At 35.2% G+C, this 16088-nt stretch overlaps 1 protein-coding gene across 1 annotated transcript in view; it reads left to right on the top strand.

Annotated features, from left to right (window-relative positions):
* The window catches only part of LOC116858603 (doublecortin domain-containing protein 1-like), a 95542-nt gene that overhangs the window by 6628 nt on the left and 72826 nt on the right, over positions 1–16088 (top strand). The window contains exons 3-4 of the mRNA XM_032843445.1: positions 6177–6238; positions 15256–15425. Coding sequence (XP_032699336.1) covers positions 15262–15425 — 164 coding nt within the window. The 5' untranslated portion in view covers positions 6177–6238; positions 15256–15261. The remainder of the gene's footprint in view (positions 1–6176; positions 6239–15255; positions 15426–16088) is intronic.

Here is a 16088-nt window from a genome sequence, read left to right as displayed (position 1 = left end):
AAGTTAGCTTGGAATTAACTCTAATATTCAACCATGGCACCCATCTGAACATGCCATTGCATTTAGGTTTTTAAATTTGTGTATATTCCAATAGATATGAATAGACCTACCTATTTTTTAAAAGCTTGACTTTATTACTAAGATTCTTTTGTTTTTGTTGTAGGAAAGAAATTCATGATTCTGTTCATCATTAGCATAATGAAAAACATGGTCACTCTCATATTTTTTTCAAAAATAAAATGCAACTGGACTGTATACCCAACAAAACACTACTAGGTTTTTTGTTCATGTACCTCTTTGTTTGTTAAACTAGATTAGTGTTATTATTATAGATTTTTAATTTTATTTATTTTTTAAAGATTTTATTTATTTATTTGCCAGAGAGAGAGAGAGTGAGACAGAGTACAGCAGGGGAAGCAGAGGCAGAGGGAGAAGCAGGCTCCCTGCTGAGCAAGGAGCCTGATAGAGGACCCGATCCCAAGACTCTGGGATCACGATCTGAGCTGAAGGCAGATGTTTAACTGAATGAAAAACCCCAATGTCCCTACAGTTTTGTGGTTTTTTTTTTTTAAATACTAGGTATCTCATATAGAAAGTTAGCAGAGATAAAGACATAAAATTTGATGTCATTAAAAGAAATGATTTGTTCCCCTCTAAAATTATTTGATGTAATATTATGAAACATTTTAATACTGGTTAATATCTTCAAAATTTCAAATTAGTTTATGTTATGCAGAGTTTCATAATATTATGGTCAATTTTAATAGTTGAATGTAATTTTCACATAATGATAGCATTAGGATGAATGAAACATTGCAACTTCAACAGTTCAAAATCCATGGAGATATGAGGGTAAAAATCAAATTTTGAAATATATGCTTTACTTAGCATTAGAGTTACTATAGTACTATTTTTTTACTTGTGTCAGTTTACTAGTAATAAACACATTTAGCATTTCAGCTTCTTCTTGCAACCTTTCAGTTGAATTATTTAGAGACTGATGAAAAACAAATCTTATATGCTAAAGGGACTTCTGCAATGACAGATTAGATGCCAAAATAATGAAACCACATGGCTTAAAAAATATACTGAAGATAGATGTTTTTTCTGATGAATTTCTAGAAAATATCATATTTTTAAAATATTTGAAGCAATTCATAGTAATACTTGTTAATCTACTGTAGAAGCACCATGAGTATAGTCTTTTGTAGTTCATTAGCAATTTCTTTAATGAGTTTTTTTGTGTGATAGATAAAGTAACAGACAAATGACAGATTGTTTGCCTTTAATGATTTCCCTGTTTCAAGCCCATTACAAAGCAATTAGAAATCTGACAGCATTTTCACTCTGCATTACTGATCATCTAAAGTGATGAGGAATGAGAGGTGATGAATATTAATTGTATATTTTCATATGATTATCATAAATTATTACCTTGTCTGATGTGCTGCAGGTGAAGCAGGAGCATTAGAGAAAGACAGTCAGATATATTAATTTGAAAGACTATATGATTTTTGTCTTTGTGGTATAAATCCTGATCTGTAGTATTACTCTCTGAATATTAATTGTTAGTTTTTAGTTTGATTTGGAGTAATGTAAATCACTTTTCCTATTTCAGTACAAGAAAAGGAAAAATTATTCCATAGTACAATGTACATACATCATTTAAATTCAGCATTTTAAAAATCTAATTTAAAAAATGAGATGGTGGGGATGCTTGGCTGGTTCAGTTGGTAGAGAATGTGACTCTTGATCTCAGGATTGTGAGTTTGAACCCCATGTTAGGTGTAGAGATTACTTAAAAATAAAACCTTTAGGGGCACCTGGGTGGCTCTGGGTTAAAGCCTCTGTCTTTGGCTCGGGTCGTGATCCCAGGGTCCTGGGATCGAGCCCCACATCGGGCTCTCTGCTCAGCAGGGAGCCTGCTTCCCTTCTTCTCTCTCTGCCTGCCTCTCTGCCTACCTGTGATCTCTGTCAAATAAATAAATAAAATCTTAAAAAAAAAAAAACTTTAAAAAAATGAGATAGTGAATTTGTTGATATGCATACATACAATATTTAGATATATCAGTACAATGAAAGATATACTTAGAAAAAGATCTTTTGTAGTCCTAGGTTAAAGTCAGGTAATCCGGCAAAAGAAGTAAGATAAAAAAGTATAACAAGATGTAACAGAAGATTTTTCTACGTCCTCTATAACAATTCTTTTGGCCCCAGTTCATGGTAAATGCTATTTACCATGTGTCTTGGTAAATGCTATTTACCAAAAGTGTCTTGCTTTAGCTGTTGTTAGGACTCACGTGCTCTTACTTGGTTCCCAGCCTTGGAGTTTTGGAGCAAAGATTGATCCAGAAACTAGATAATAATATTTAGTACAAGGAGAATTGACAAGCTTATACCATTTGAAATGATTAGAAATATATTTGGATTAATTTTACCAAAGCAAATTAATTTATATTTTGATATCCCACTAATCATAGATTTTAGTGGTTATTAGTACATAATGAATGGCGTTGAATTTCATTTCACTAATGATACTGTGTCTTGCTTTAGTCCTGTCTTTTTTACCTTTCTGGTGTGGTTTGCTGCATGGCATACATCTTTCAGAGAGGCATGCCTTCCTGGATCCATCTTTATTTATGAAGCTCATAATTTATATGATAATATGATTATAAATCAAAAATGAATTTGTTTATGTGTCTTAGGAATCATTCTCCTTATTTTATATTTGATTATATATACTTATATAGTGTATGTGTATATATAATATGTGTGTATATATATGTGTGTGTGTGTGTGTGTATAATACACATATGTGTGTGTATATATGCATATACACACACATATATACACATACATACACATATATGTGTATTTTCCCATTTTATATCTATCAAGTAAAAGTGCCAGGCCTTCACAAATGAATTTTTTGTTTCTGGAAACTTGGGGAGAGCCATCTGAAATTCATTACATATTTACTCAGTGAAAATTCAGATAGCATAATGATAAAAGCCAATTATCAGTAAAAAAGGTTGAGATCCTTACATTTAGTAGCCCAATTTCATAATATTTTTACTGGCTAAGCTTTCCAAATGGGTTATTCTTTATATCTAATGACCTCCCAGTCTTTTTTTTTTTTTTTTTAAACAGGGACTTCCTTTATCTGTAAGGCAGATCTAACTAGCACACTTTATAGAATCAGAATGATGATTCCCAATGCCCTCAACTCCTTTCTGCTCATATTCCATATCTTAGTGTTAGTCTAGACCTCAAGTTGATTCTTTCTACAGCACAGCCAATTCTCCTTTTCCTTTCCACTTTTTCCCCCTTTCTTTCTAACATACCACCAACCAACATAGCTATTTGACTTTGGGTCAAAGTCTCTACTTCTAATTGGTTTAGAACTCTTACGTATTTTTCCTATGATACCTGAGTTCATAGGAACCTGGGCTGTCCAACTGTGACACTCTTAGCAAATCAATAGCTGAGGAAAGACACAGTCCTAAATTATAAATTATAAATACCACATCTTCTCTGATAACAGTCTCTGGAACACATTCTACCTTTTCTGAAATCTCTTTCTCAGTGCAAGATGTAGAACTAAATACAAAAATGAGATCTAGGGGTCCCTGGGTGGCTCAGTGGGTTTGGCCTCTGCCTTTAGCTCAGGTCACAGTCTCAGGGTCCTGGGATCAAGCCCTGCATTGGGCTGTCTGCTCGGTGGAGAACCTGCTTCCCCCCATCTCTCTCTGCCTTCCTCTCTGCCTACTTGTGATCTCTCTCTCTGTCAAATAAATAAATAAAATCTTTTTCAAAAATAAGGCCTAGTGTTTATATTAACAAACACTTTCACACATTACATATTTACTTATTTGATCTATATAACAATTCATAAGGTGGGTAAGGCAGATGCTATTGTCATACACATAAGGAAATAAGACTGAGGAGGAAGAGAGGTGAGATTCATACTCAAGTTAGCTGAGTCCACATCTTACGCATTTTCTGTCATACTGCCTTAGCTCCCATATGTAAAAGCCCTTCTACTAATGACTAAAACTATACAGGTAGAAGAACTTTTGAGTTTCCCTGTGCTATCATTCTTCCTTGTCCTTTCTTAGGGAAAATAAGCCCAAGAAAGTTTAGGATAAACCCCAGGTCTGGCCCAAACTAAGATCACAACTCTAGAATTTCTTGGGTTAGTTCCAGAGATCTTTGCATTGCAGACACTGCCTTCATGTTTTCTAAATCTACATGATTATTTTCTTTATTTTTTCTTCAGCTATTAAATTATTGATTATAGTCCTGGCTTGGTAAATAGAAGTATTCCCCTCTGTTTTTAGTATTTGTTAATAATAAAATGAAGTCTGTTTTATCTGGCAAAATTTTTCATAAGGTAGAAACATTCTGGAATGTCGTAAGGTGAGAGTGGAAGAGAGGGACATGACTGCTTTGTGTTGGGAGAGTGGAAGAGAGCAATGTTGGAGTTGTTACTTGCCTCCATTTCCTCCTTCTTCTTCTTTTTTTTTTAAGATTTATTTATTTTAGAGAGTGGGGAGGGACAGAGGGAGAGGGAGAAAATCCTCAAGCAGACTCCCCGCTGAGCTTGAAGTAGAGCTCAATCCCAAGACCCTAAGACCATGCCCCAGACCGAAATCAAGAATCCCTCAACCAGCTGAGCCACCATGCACCCCACCCCATTTTCTTCTGATTACCCTGCACAGATAATGTCTAAGGGAAACTCTTTCTTCTCTAAATTGGGATCATCTCTGATTGATTGTTTATATGGTATTTAGGGTTAGAAAAATAGTTAAGGTCAAACAGACAATTCAGGGACCACATTTTTTTCTTTCTAAGGTATATAAATTTGAATAGTAACAGAAGCTGAGAAAACAGGGGTGGTTAATTACATAATGAGGAACAATGAGTCTCCTGGTACAATAGATAGCTTAGTTCAACATAGCAACTGGCTCTTGTTTGATTCTGTAAGAGATCAGATTTTTTATTTCCTTTTTCAACTGGTATGTCTTTCCACCTTAGTTACACTTCTGACCCACGTGTGTAATTAGTTGGTTGGTCATATGACACAGAGACTTCTCTCCTTGAAAACTGAGTTCATTTCTTGACTCCACACACTTGTCCTTCTTTACATATCTCCCTTTTCTAACCAAATAACAGCTATCCTTCACACTATTCAAGTTTTGAGTGTTTTCATGAGCACTTCTATTTAAATGCCATTCCATTACTTACCTCTTTCTCTAGTCATAGAAAATCCTTTTAATTTTATTCACAAAACATTCCCTCTTTCCTTCTCAAAATTTCTACCTAAAATGGAGTTATATCTTGTTCCAGTGCAGCATCACTTAGTTGAAGCAACAAGCCATTTAAGATCTCTAGGGAAAAGAAGGGTCAACAAATTGGAAAGAAAATAGGCATCTCAGGGATCTGATATGGTGAAGCTAAACATAGAAGAGGTCAATATTCTCGACTAGTCATCAATAAAGAGTTCTGAAACAGATTCTTGGGAGAGAGAAAGTGTGTCAATAGCCATTGGTTTAGCAATGAAGACAGTTTTTACACTCTTTTCTTTGTAACTGTTTTTTGCTTATCCTGAACTGGAGAATAGAATAAAAAGGCTTACAACCCTGAAATAGACTATACTATTCACTTCTTTCTTAATATGACCTATCCCATTCTGTCAGAAAAAAAAAGATACTAAGTTCATTGGCATGTGTGGCCTTTGAGATATTATGTTGGTGTTTTCCAGGATTTTATGCCCTTCTAGGTGTTACTAATTGATTGTTTAATTCATTATTGCCAGGTTAAACTAAGCTGTCTAATTGCCAAATCGCGTTCCTCTAATTTTAAAGATGGGGATGTTTTCCCTTTTCCAATCTCCAGGGATAGTTTCCCACCATTTTAAGATAATAAAAAGAGAGGGACATAATTTAAAAGACTGGGAGGAAAGAGGACAAGATGACTTCTTTTTCTTTTGCACCAGTCACATTATTATAACTTATTCTATTCCAATAGTCATAAACATTTGACTAATATCTTAATTAATTTTTCAGACTTCTTAAAGTATAAATTTAGTATCTCTCCCAAGAAAAAACTTGATTTCTCTTCAATAAGAGTGAGTGAGATCATATCGATGCTTGATGAGGATGTTCTGCTTACAGGCTACTTTAGTCTTCCTCAGCCATTACCGCACGTGGCTTCTCCATCAAGGAGTTAGCACAAGGTAAGACCTACTGCACTGCTTTGTCACCTCTTATTTGGCACTCTGCCTAGATGGCAATTTTGTAAGATTTTGAATTCTCACTCTAGGAGAATGTTACATGATAGTTGTTATTGAAACAAATTGGAAGTCAAAATTAATGTAATTGGATTTGAAGGATTTGTTTCCCAGTAATAACTGAGCAATCTTCCTGTTCTGTTTTTGTTGGCTTACCTCAGTAACTTTCAATAGATTTCAAACTTGACATTGTGGCTTATCACATTGCCCCTCTCCAACCCTATAAAATGTATGGCAAGTCCTCTTTAGCTGTAAGTATAAACTCAGACCACTTTATCAATATCCTTTTTGTGACTACTAGGATATCTGTAAACAGGAAGATTGTATTTTAATGAAGGGAGAGGAGAAAGGAAAGAACCCTTTGAACTCCAGTTCAGCACATTGGCATAAATATTTTAAGATCATTTATTCAAGTAGTAGCTCATGGATTAGTATTAAACTTCTTGGGCTTCTTTGTGATCCACAGAGCTTTCAACTTTCCGTGGTCAAGTGCTACATTTAATGCATGGCAATAATAAACTATGCAAAATAAAAAGGAATTTCATGCTTGGGAGGAAAAGAATTTTATGTAATTTTATCCTTACATAAAGAACTGACCATTAAAGTAATCTAAAATGAAAGGAGGTTTTTTTTTTTCCCTGTCTTCATTTTGGAAAATTGACATAAAAACCTTAAGATTTCCCATATAGCATTTTAAAACTTTTTTCAGCTGCTCTATTGCTGCATGATAATCTTTTATTTCTAAAGAATTAGATGTTTCTCTCTCTAAAAGGGAAGGCAAAGCAAGGGTTGAATAATCTTTTACCTATAAAATATGCATATTGATGAAAAAAGTGTATACATTTGAAAAATGGAACGTATTTTTATGCTCCTATTTATCTGTTACTATGGCAACCACCACACTGCCTAGTATTTATGTTGTCTAAGATTCAGGGCACCTTTTCAAAAAAAATAAATATGCCAGAACCATGTATTGTATTTATTTTGAAGCTAAGAAAAATGTTTATTCTAATGCATATTTTTGAAGAAAAATAGCAATAAATAATCTAAACTTCAACGTGGTTTAAATGGTATCTTTTCCAGTGTATGTTTTTAAAATCAAAATAATTACTTTTTTTCCCATGTTATAAAAATCAGAATAAAGAATAGAAATAATGAATTTTTAAAAAAGATTTTATTTATTTATTTGACAGAGAGAGAGAGAGCCAGAGAGCAGAAGCAGGGGGAATGGCAGAGAGGGAGGGGGAAGCAGGCTCCCTGTGGAGCAGAGAGCCAGATGCAGGACTCCATGTGGGAGGGCTCCCTCCCAGGCCCCTGGGATCATGACCTGAGCCAAAGGTAGATGTTTAACTGACTGAGCCACCAAGGCATGCCTAGAAAAAATGAATTTTTAAAACCCATGAGACAGTCTTAAAAGGTAGTATCTTGACTTTTCTTATTTTTATGACTTAATATTTTGATTCATAACAAATTTCTGAAAATATAAAATAAGAACACTTAGATATTTAATGTTAGCTACATAAATCAGAAAATATAAATGGTTTGCATTTCTGATTGCAGATGGTTCTTTGATATCTATGAATAAAAGATTTATATTTTGCATGTGAAATGAAAGGCATCGTTATTATTTTTCTTAGTTTATTTAAATTATTTTCTGACATGTGTGATACATAAATATAATTTCTTAATGTTAAACATCAGAGTGGAAGTTATGAAGCATAAAATCAGACATGTTTCATGTCACGTATTACCTGTTAAGAAAAACTGCAATACAACATTTAAGTACAACAGAATAGTGAGCATATTGTCTCTGATACTTGTAAACAGGATGGATCTGCAGTTTCACAGTTTATGTTGACAGTATCTTTGTGGGAAATGTAATTATTAAATGAATTATAACATGTCCTAGTATTAAGATTATTAATAATAATTTTAATTGCCTTTTTCAAGATAATTGGATATGCTCTCATAAGTGTATAGGAAAGGAGGTATTGGGCTAATTAGATATTTTGAACTCAGTTATCTTTAGAATATCTAGAAGTTTAACATATATATGCTATATTTTAGGAATTTCTTCTTTTAAGTGAATGGTTTCTAAGTAGAATTAAAATAATTTATAGTCCATAAAAATCTCTCTGATTATCCCTTAATATTCCTCCTTGAGTATTAATCTGATAAAAAATTTAAAAATTAAATTTTCACTACTGGTAGAAAATAACTCTACAAGTGGTCAGATTAAGAGATAGTATTTTATTCTAGTAATGGGTACTACTACTATATGGGTGTTTGTATGCTATGTTTTGGTAGCTTTAGAAATTGTTACATTTCTAAAAAAAAATCCAATCTGGAAATACACTTTGATCTAGGAATTTAGCTCCTAAAACTTCTTTCAGTTTAGAAGCTTTTCTGTTATATGGTCAAAGGTGCATGGGAACCACAGCTTTATTTACAATAGGAAATATTTGGAGCAACCAGCTAGGATATTTAAAAAAATAAAAATAAAAAATTATGTTCTCAAGAAGTATTTATAACATAAAATATTCTCATTCAGTGAAAATACAACTGTACATAAACTATATTTAATATGGTCACAATTTTGTTTAAGGAAAAGGATATAGGGGCGCCTGGGGGCTTCGTTGGTTAAACGTCTGCCATTGACTCAGGTCATGATCCCAGGGTTCAGGGACTGAGCCCTGCATGGGGTTCACAGCTCCCTCGGGGAGACTGCTTCTCCTTCTTCCTCTTCTTTTCCCCTCCCTCCCTCTTCTCCCTCTTCCTCTACCTGCAGGTCCCCCTGCTTGTGTGTTCTCTCTCTCTCTCTCTCTCTGTCAAATAAATAAATAAAATCTTTAAAAAATAAAAAAAAACAAGAAAAGACTGTATCTCAGTGTGCCTAAGTGGCTTAGTTGGTTAAGCGTCCAGCTCGTGGTTTCCACTCAGGTCATGATCTCATGGGTCACAAGATCAAGTCCTGTGTTGGGCTTCACGCTCAGCAGGGAGTCTGCTTGAAGATTCTCTCCCTCTGCCCCTTCCCATGATTGTGCTCACTCACATGCTCTCTCTCTTTCTCAAGTAAATATATAATCTTAAAAGACTTTAAAAATCTTTTTAAAAATCTTTAAAAAAAAAAAAAAAAGAGAAACGGTTGTATCTCTGGAAAATCAAAGATGAAAGCCTGAAAGCAAATATTCAAAAATTATAATAGTGACTAGCTCCAAGGATAAGAGATTATAAGAGGCTTTTCTTTTTTTAGATTTTTTCTTCTAATCTTAATATGGTTATTTCTGTAGTAACTCTATCATCATTCAAATTGTTTTTAATAGGATGTTTATAATAGGATGTTTATAATTGTTTTTAATAAGATGTTTTTAATAGGATGTTTAGTGTTTATATTCATTAATGAAAATTTAGCTAATGGAGAAATAATGTTATCTTGTTCAACATTGAATTCATTGTCTATTTTAGAGTCTGGGAATAGTTGGTACTTAATAAATATCTGATAGTTTGAATGGAATAATGATGAGATCAGGAATTAGCAAAGTGGTTTTAGGGAAAACACATTTGGAAGACCACAAAGATGCCTTCTTTATGTTTAAGTAAACTTGATTTGTTTGTCATAACAATGGGTGACGGGATAATAAAGTGATAAGAATATGCAAGAACTGTTGCACTACCCATAATTCTGGTAGCATAGAACAAGCCAGGTGTCCCAGAAGTTTTTAATTTTAATGAAGTAGTCTATTCTATTATTTCTTTCATGGATTGTGCCTTTGGTGCTATAGCTAAAAAGTCATTGTCATATCCAAAGTCATCTATGTTTTGCACTATTTCATTTTCTAGGAATTTTATAGTTTGTTTTAAATTTAGCTTGATTCATTTTGAGCTCATTTTTGTGACGGATATGAGGTGTGAGTTTAGATACTTTTTTTTTTTTTCAAGTACATGTACAGTTGCTCTAGTACTACTGGTTAAAAAGTTTATGCCATTGTATTGACTTTGCTCCTTTGTCGAAGATAAAGGTGGGTCTATTCCTATGTGAATCTATTTCAGGGCCTTTTAGGTATGTCTCATACAGATCTTGTTCATATTTCATTAGATTTATGCTTCTATTGAAGCATATTCATTTTTTAGTATTAATATAAGTAGTAATTTTTTTTTAAGATTTTATTTATTTGACAGACAGAGATCACAAGTGGGCAGAGAAGCAGGCAGAGAGGGAGGAGGAACCAGGCTCCCTGCTGAGCAGAGAGCCTGATGTGGGGCTCGATCCGAGGACCCTGGGAACATGACCTGAGCCCAAGGCAGAGGCTTTAACCCACTGAGCCACCCAGGCGCCCCAGGAGTAATGTTTTTTAAATTCAAGTGTAATTAATATATGTTAGATTAGCTTCAGGTTTACATTATAATGATTTAACAATTGTATGTATTTCTCAGTACTCGTCAAGTTAATTCTACTCTTACTCCCCTCTATTTCTTTCACCCATACTTCCACCTACCTCCCTCTGGCAACCCCCAGTTTATTCTCTGTATTTAAGAGTCCGTATTTTTGTTTGTCTCTTTTTTCTTTGTTCATTTATTTTGTTTCATTCTTTTTTTTTTTTTTTTAAGTAGTCTCTATATTCAACATGGGGCTTGAGCTCATGACTCCGAGATCAAGAGTAACATGCCCCACCAACTGAGCCAGCCAGGCCTCCCTGTTTTGTTTCTTAAAATCCATATATGAGTGAAATTATATGTTCTTCCTTCTCTGGCTGACTTATTTCACTTAGCATTTTATCCTCTAGGTCTATCCATGTTGTTGCAAATGGCAAGGTTTCATTCATTTTTATGGTTAAATAATGTTCCTTTATATAAATTTATATAAATAAAGTAATATCCATTCCATATTTTTAATCCATTAATCAATGGATAGATTTTTATCCATTCATCTATAGATGGACACTTGGGTTATTTTCATACCTTGGCTATTGCAAATAATGCTGTAATGAACATAGGGCTTCATTTTTTTTCAAAAATTGGTGGTTTTTTTTGGGTAAATACCCAGTAGTGGATTAGTAGATATGAAGCCTTTTAAGATGATGGTAATTCCATACTTCTTGTTTTCTTGTCTTATATTGTTTTCTTGTCATATATATATATATATTTCTTGTCATATATGCATGCTTTCCTTTCTTCCTTGTATGTCCAGCCCACTAGAAGGGACCATATAATGTGAGTTTGAATATTCAATTCTGCTATACAAGGTAAGAAACTAAATGGGATGATGACACTCCTAAGCAATGTTGAGCATCTGGGTGGCTCATTTGGTTAATCATCTGCCTTCAGCTCAGGTCATGATCCCAGGGTCCTGGGATCAAGCCCTGCATCAGGCTCTCTACTCAGCGGGGAGTCGTCTTCTCTTCTCCCTCTGCCCCTCCCCCCTCTAGTGTGCTCTCTCTCTCTCTCTCAAATAAGTAAATAAAATCTTTTTTTTTTTTAAGATTTTATTTATTTATTTGACAGAGACCACAAGTAGGGAGAGGCAGGCAGAGAGGCAGGCAGAGAGAGAGAGAAAGAAGCAGGCTTCCCACTGAGCAGAGAGCCGGATGCGGGGCTCGATCCCAGAACCCTGGGATCATGACCTGAGCTGAAGGCAGAGGCTTTAACCCACTGAGCCACCCAGGCGCCCCAGTAAATAAAATTTTTAAGAAAAATACTTTGGTTTGTATTTCTAATAGATAATATTTTTTAAACTACAAGCACGAAATGCTTATTTTGTCATTATTTTTTTAAGGTTTTTAAAATTTATTTATTTACTTATTTATTTATTTAGAGAGAGGGTGAGAGAGCACAAGCAGAGCCTGACATGAGCTCAATCCCACAACCCTGAGATCACAACCCCAGCCGTAATCAAGAGTCAGATGTCGAACCAATGGAACCATACAGGTGCCCCCATTTGTCATAATACCATTACCCCTAATATCCAAAACTGAGTGTTGTAACCAGTAACAAATAGCTTAATGAAGACAAATGTGCCCAATAAATTTTTAACAAATAATATAACAACAACACCATTTATTCATATCCAATAAAATAATTTCCTTAGTATCTGGAATACCCAGTTTGTGTTCCATGTCAATAATTTTCTCAAAAGGGGCGCCTGGGTGGCTCAACGGGTTAAGGCCTCTGCCTTCGGCTCGGGTCATGATCCCAGGGTTCTGGGATCGAGCCCCGCATCCGGCTCTCTGCTCAGTGGGAAGCCTGCTTCTTTCTCTCTCTCTCTGCCTGCCTCTCTGCCTACTTGTGGTCTCTGTCTGTCAAATAAATAAATAAAATCTTTAAAAATAATAATAATAATTTTCTCAAAAAAATTGTCTTATTAAAGTTAGTTTACTCAAATCAGGATCTAAACAAGTTTTACAAATTGTGTTTGGTTGATATAATTCTTAGTCTCTTTCCACTTGTAACATTTCTCCATCTTTATTTTCAGTGTCATGTCATTTAACATGTTTTTCTACCTTCCCCATTTCTCACAAATTAGAAGTTAGATCTAGAGATTTGGGTACATTTTTGGGTTGGTGGTGACATGACACTTATGCATGTGCATGCACACATCTTTTTTCTCATAGTTTTGTTTTACAGTACAGTTGTTTCTCTCTCTTTTTTAAGATTTTATTTATTTGAGAGAGAGAAAGAGAGTGTGTGCATGCTCACGAGCAATGTGAGGAGCAGGAGGAGAAGCCAACTCCTCACTGAGATGCAGGACTCAGTCCCAGGACCCCAGGATCATGACCTGAGCTGACACAACTAACTGAGCCATCCAGGTGCTCCTCTCCTCAAATTCCCATTGCATTTCTTCTACAGAATGTTTATCTTTTATGCTTGAAAGTCTTTTCTAAGCTTTCTTGTTTACAACTATCCACACTTACTTGCCGCTTGGGAAAGCCCCATGTTCTGTTTTGTTATTGATAGTTATTACCCTAACTTGAAGACCATCAAACCTTTCCTCTTCTTTTAGCTGACACATGTTACCTACGATGTGGGAGCACATCAACTTTATGGAGTGGCCACTATTCTTAATCCTTTCTTACAAATAAAGAAACTGATGCAGAAAAGTGTTATGTGATGTGTCCAAAGTGTCACAGTTACCTTTAAGTGGGCAGTAGAGCTTTAAACCCAGACACTCTGGCTCCAGAGTCCAGGCCTATAACCACTGTGTGTTTGAATGCCTTTAAAAAAAAAAAAAAAAAAAAAGGGTAGAAGAGCAGGTCTAAGGGTGGGCATGAGTGAGAGCTTATATTCATGTAAAATGATTAAGAAATGGAAAGTTAAAAAAAAATAGTGGTTTTTCAGTGTATCAGTAAATAAACTATGCATGTGTTAATAAAATATAAGGCAGTATCTTTACCTGTAGTTGGTAAAATACCATAGTAGTGTCAGTCAAATTTATATTAACACATTTTTATTTATTTAATTTCTAATTAACAATTAGTTTTTTTTTAAGATTTTATTTATTCATTTGATAGTGAGACAGAGATCACAAGTAGGCAGAGAGGCAGGGAGAGGAAGGGAAGCAGGCTCCCCGCTGAGCAGAGAGCCCAATGTGGGGCTCGATCCCAGGACTCTGGGATCATGACCTGAGCCAAAGACAGAGGCTTTAACCCACTGAGCCACCCAGGTGCCCAATAGTTTACAGTTTTGTTTTTTTTTTTAAGATTTTATTTATTCATTTGACAGCGAGACAGAGATCACAAGTAGGCAGAGAGGCAGAGAGAGAGAGGAGGAAGCAGGCTCCCCGCTGAGCAGAGAGCCCGATGTGGGGCTCGATCCCAGGACCCTGGGATCATGACCTGAGCTGAAGGCAGAGGCTTTAACCCACTGAGCCACCCAGGCGCCCCTAACAATTAGTTTCATTTAATTAATAATGTATATGAACGTTGTCTGAAAACTTACTATATTCTGCATATTCTACTTAACCTGTTAGATGCTCTACTTTTAGTGAGGATAGTACTGTTGATATAGTAACATTATGGAAGAAATATTGCATTTAATAATGGTAATGATTTCACACATATATAATTCATTCTACCAGAAAGCATCCTGAAACTATTTTACATGGAAAATAAAACTATACCATCACTAAAATGATTGCCTTTTTTAGTGAAGATTAGGACTGTAATCATGCATAAGTGAAAAGTAAAACTATTTCTCTATTTAAGAGTTATTTTTTGGGGCGCCTGGGTGCTGATAAACGTATTTAAAATTGCATTCCCAGGGTGCCTGGGTGGCTCAGTCAGTTAAGCATCAGACTCTTGGTTTCAGCTCAGGTCATGATCTCAGGATTGGAGGATCGAGCCTGGCATTTGCTTGTCCCCCTCCCCTCTGTTCTTCTCTCTCTCTCTCTCTCAAATAAATAAATAAATAAATAAATAAAATCTTAAAAAACAAAAAAAGTAAATCTCTACACTCAACATGAAGCTCAAACTCACAACCTGGAGATCAAGAATGGAATGCTGTACCGACTGAGCCAGCTAGGTGTCCCAGGATTATACCATTCAAAGACTTAGATTCATACTTCTGTTTTCCTTTAGGCTTTTATCTCTGGTGTTTTGTTTTGTTTTGTTTTTATCATGAGATCTCACATTTAGCAACTGCTGTGTAGTTTAGACCATGATGAGAAATAAATTGTGATTAATGTCCAGCCTCAATTTATAACTCTGGAAGGTTTTATCTGTTTGTTTGTTTGTTTTTTTAAGATTTTATTTATTCATTTGACAGAGACAGATCACAAGTAGGCAGAGAAGCAGGCAGAGAGAGAGGGGGAAGGAGGCTCCCTGCTGAGCAGAGAGCCCAATGCAGGACTCCATCCCAGGACCCTGGGATCATGACCCGAGCTGAAGGCAGAGGCTTTAACCCACTGGGCCACCCAGGCACCCCGGAAGGTTTTATCTTTTAAATTAAATATTATTCTACCTCATTTTTAGCTGAAAATGGCAAAAAGAGAAGCAGATGATCACAGAGCATCACTTGCTCAGTCTTCTTTATCACCTCTGACTAAAGCCATGAAGGTATCACAGCAGAGCAATGCTGAAGACACCTTCAATGGAGATACCATTCACCCAATTTCCAAATGTATTTCAAAAGATTTACCAAGGTAAGAATATTATTTCAGCAGCTTAAACTGAATCCTGAAGGAGATAAAGTACTTACAAAAATTTGTCTATGTAAATGCTCAATATTTTGTAGAGACGATGTCAATAATAACTTAGAGATATGATGGGCTATGAAGGTTGTTGCCTGGATTGGAGCCCTCCAATTTCCTTTATTCTATGGGAAGAAAAAAGATAGATGACGCAAGAAACAGAAATTATCCCTGGAGTTTGACTTGGACAGTAGCATAATGATAAAAACGATAATGAGGCAGATAATATTTGCTCTGTGTCAGTCACCATACTAAACACTTAACCTGCATTGTACCTATTTAGTTCTCTAAACAACCTTGGGAGGAATATAAGGCAGGTAGTATTTGAATATTTCCATTTTGCCAGTGAAGAAACAAAGACCTAGATAGGTTGATTAGCTGGACCAAGATCACAGAGCTTATAGGTAGAGAACGTATGGTTTGAACCCATGAAGATCTAACTCCACAGCAAGAACTTTTAACTATGTATTCTACCACACTTCTCAGAAATGCAAAGCAGAGGAAACAGAGATATTTTTCCTGGGTTTTTTTCTCCATTAGAAAGCGAAAGAATGAAAAAGTATCTGCCAAGTGTATGCATGTTTGAAGATTTATTTATTTATTTGAGAGAGAGAG

This window comes from Lontra canadensis, unplaced genomic scaffold (genome assembly GCF_010015895.1).
Source record: "Lontra canadensis isolate GAN:19392208 unplaced genomic scaffold, GSC_riverotter_1.0 scaffold140, whole genome shotgun sequence".
In the NCBI taxonomy this organism is placed as follows: domain Eukaryota; kingdom Metazoa; phylum Chordata; class Mammalia; order Carnivora; family Mustelidae; genus Lontra; species Lontra canadensis.
This window is presented reverse-complemented; position numbering and strand designations above follow the sequence as displayed.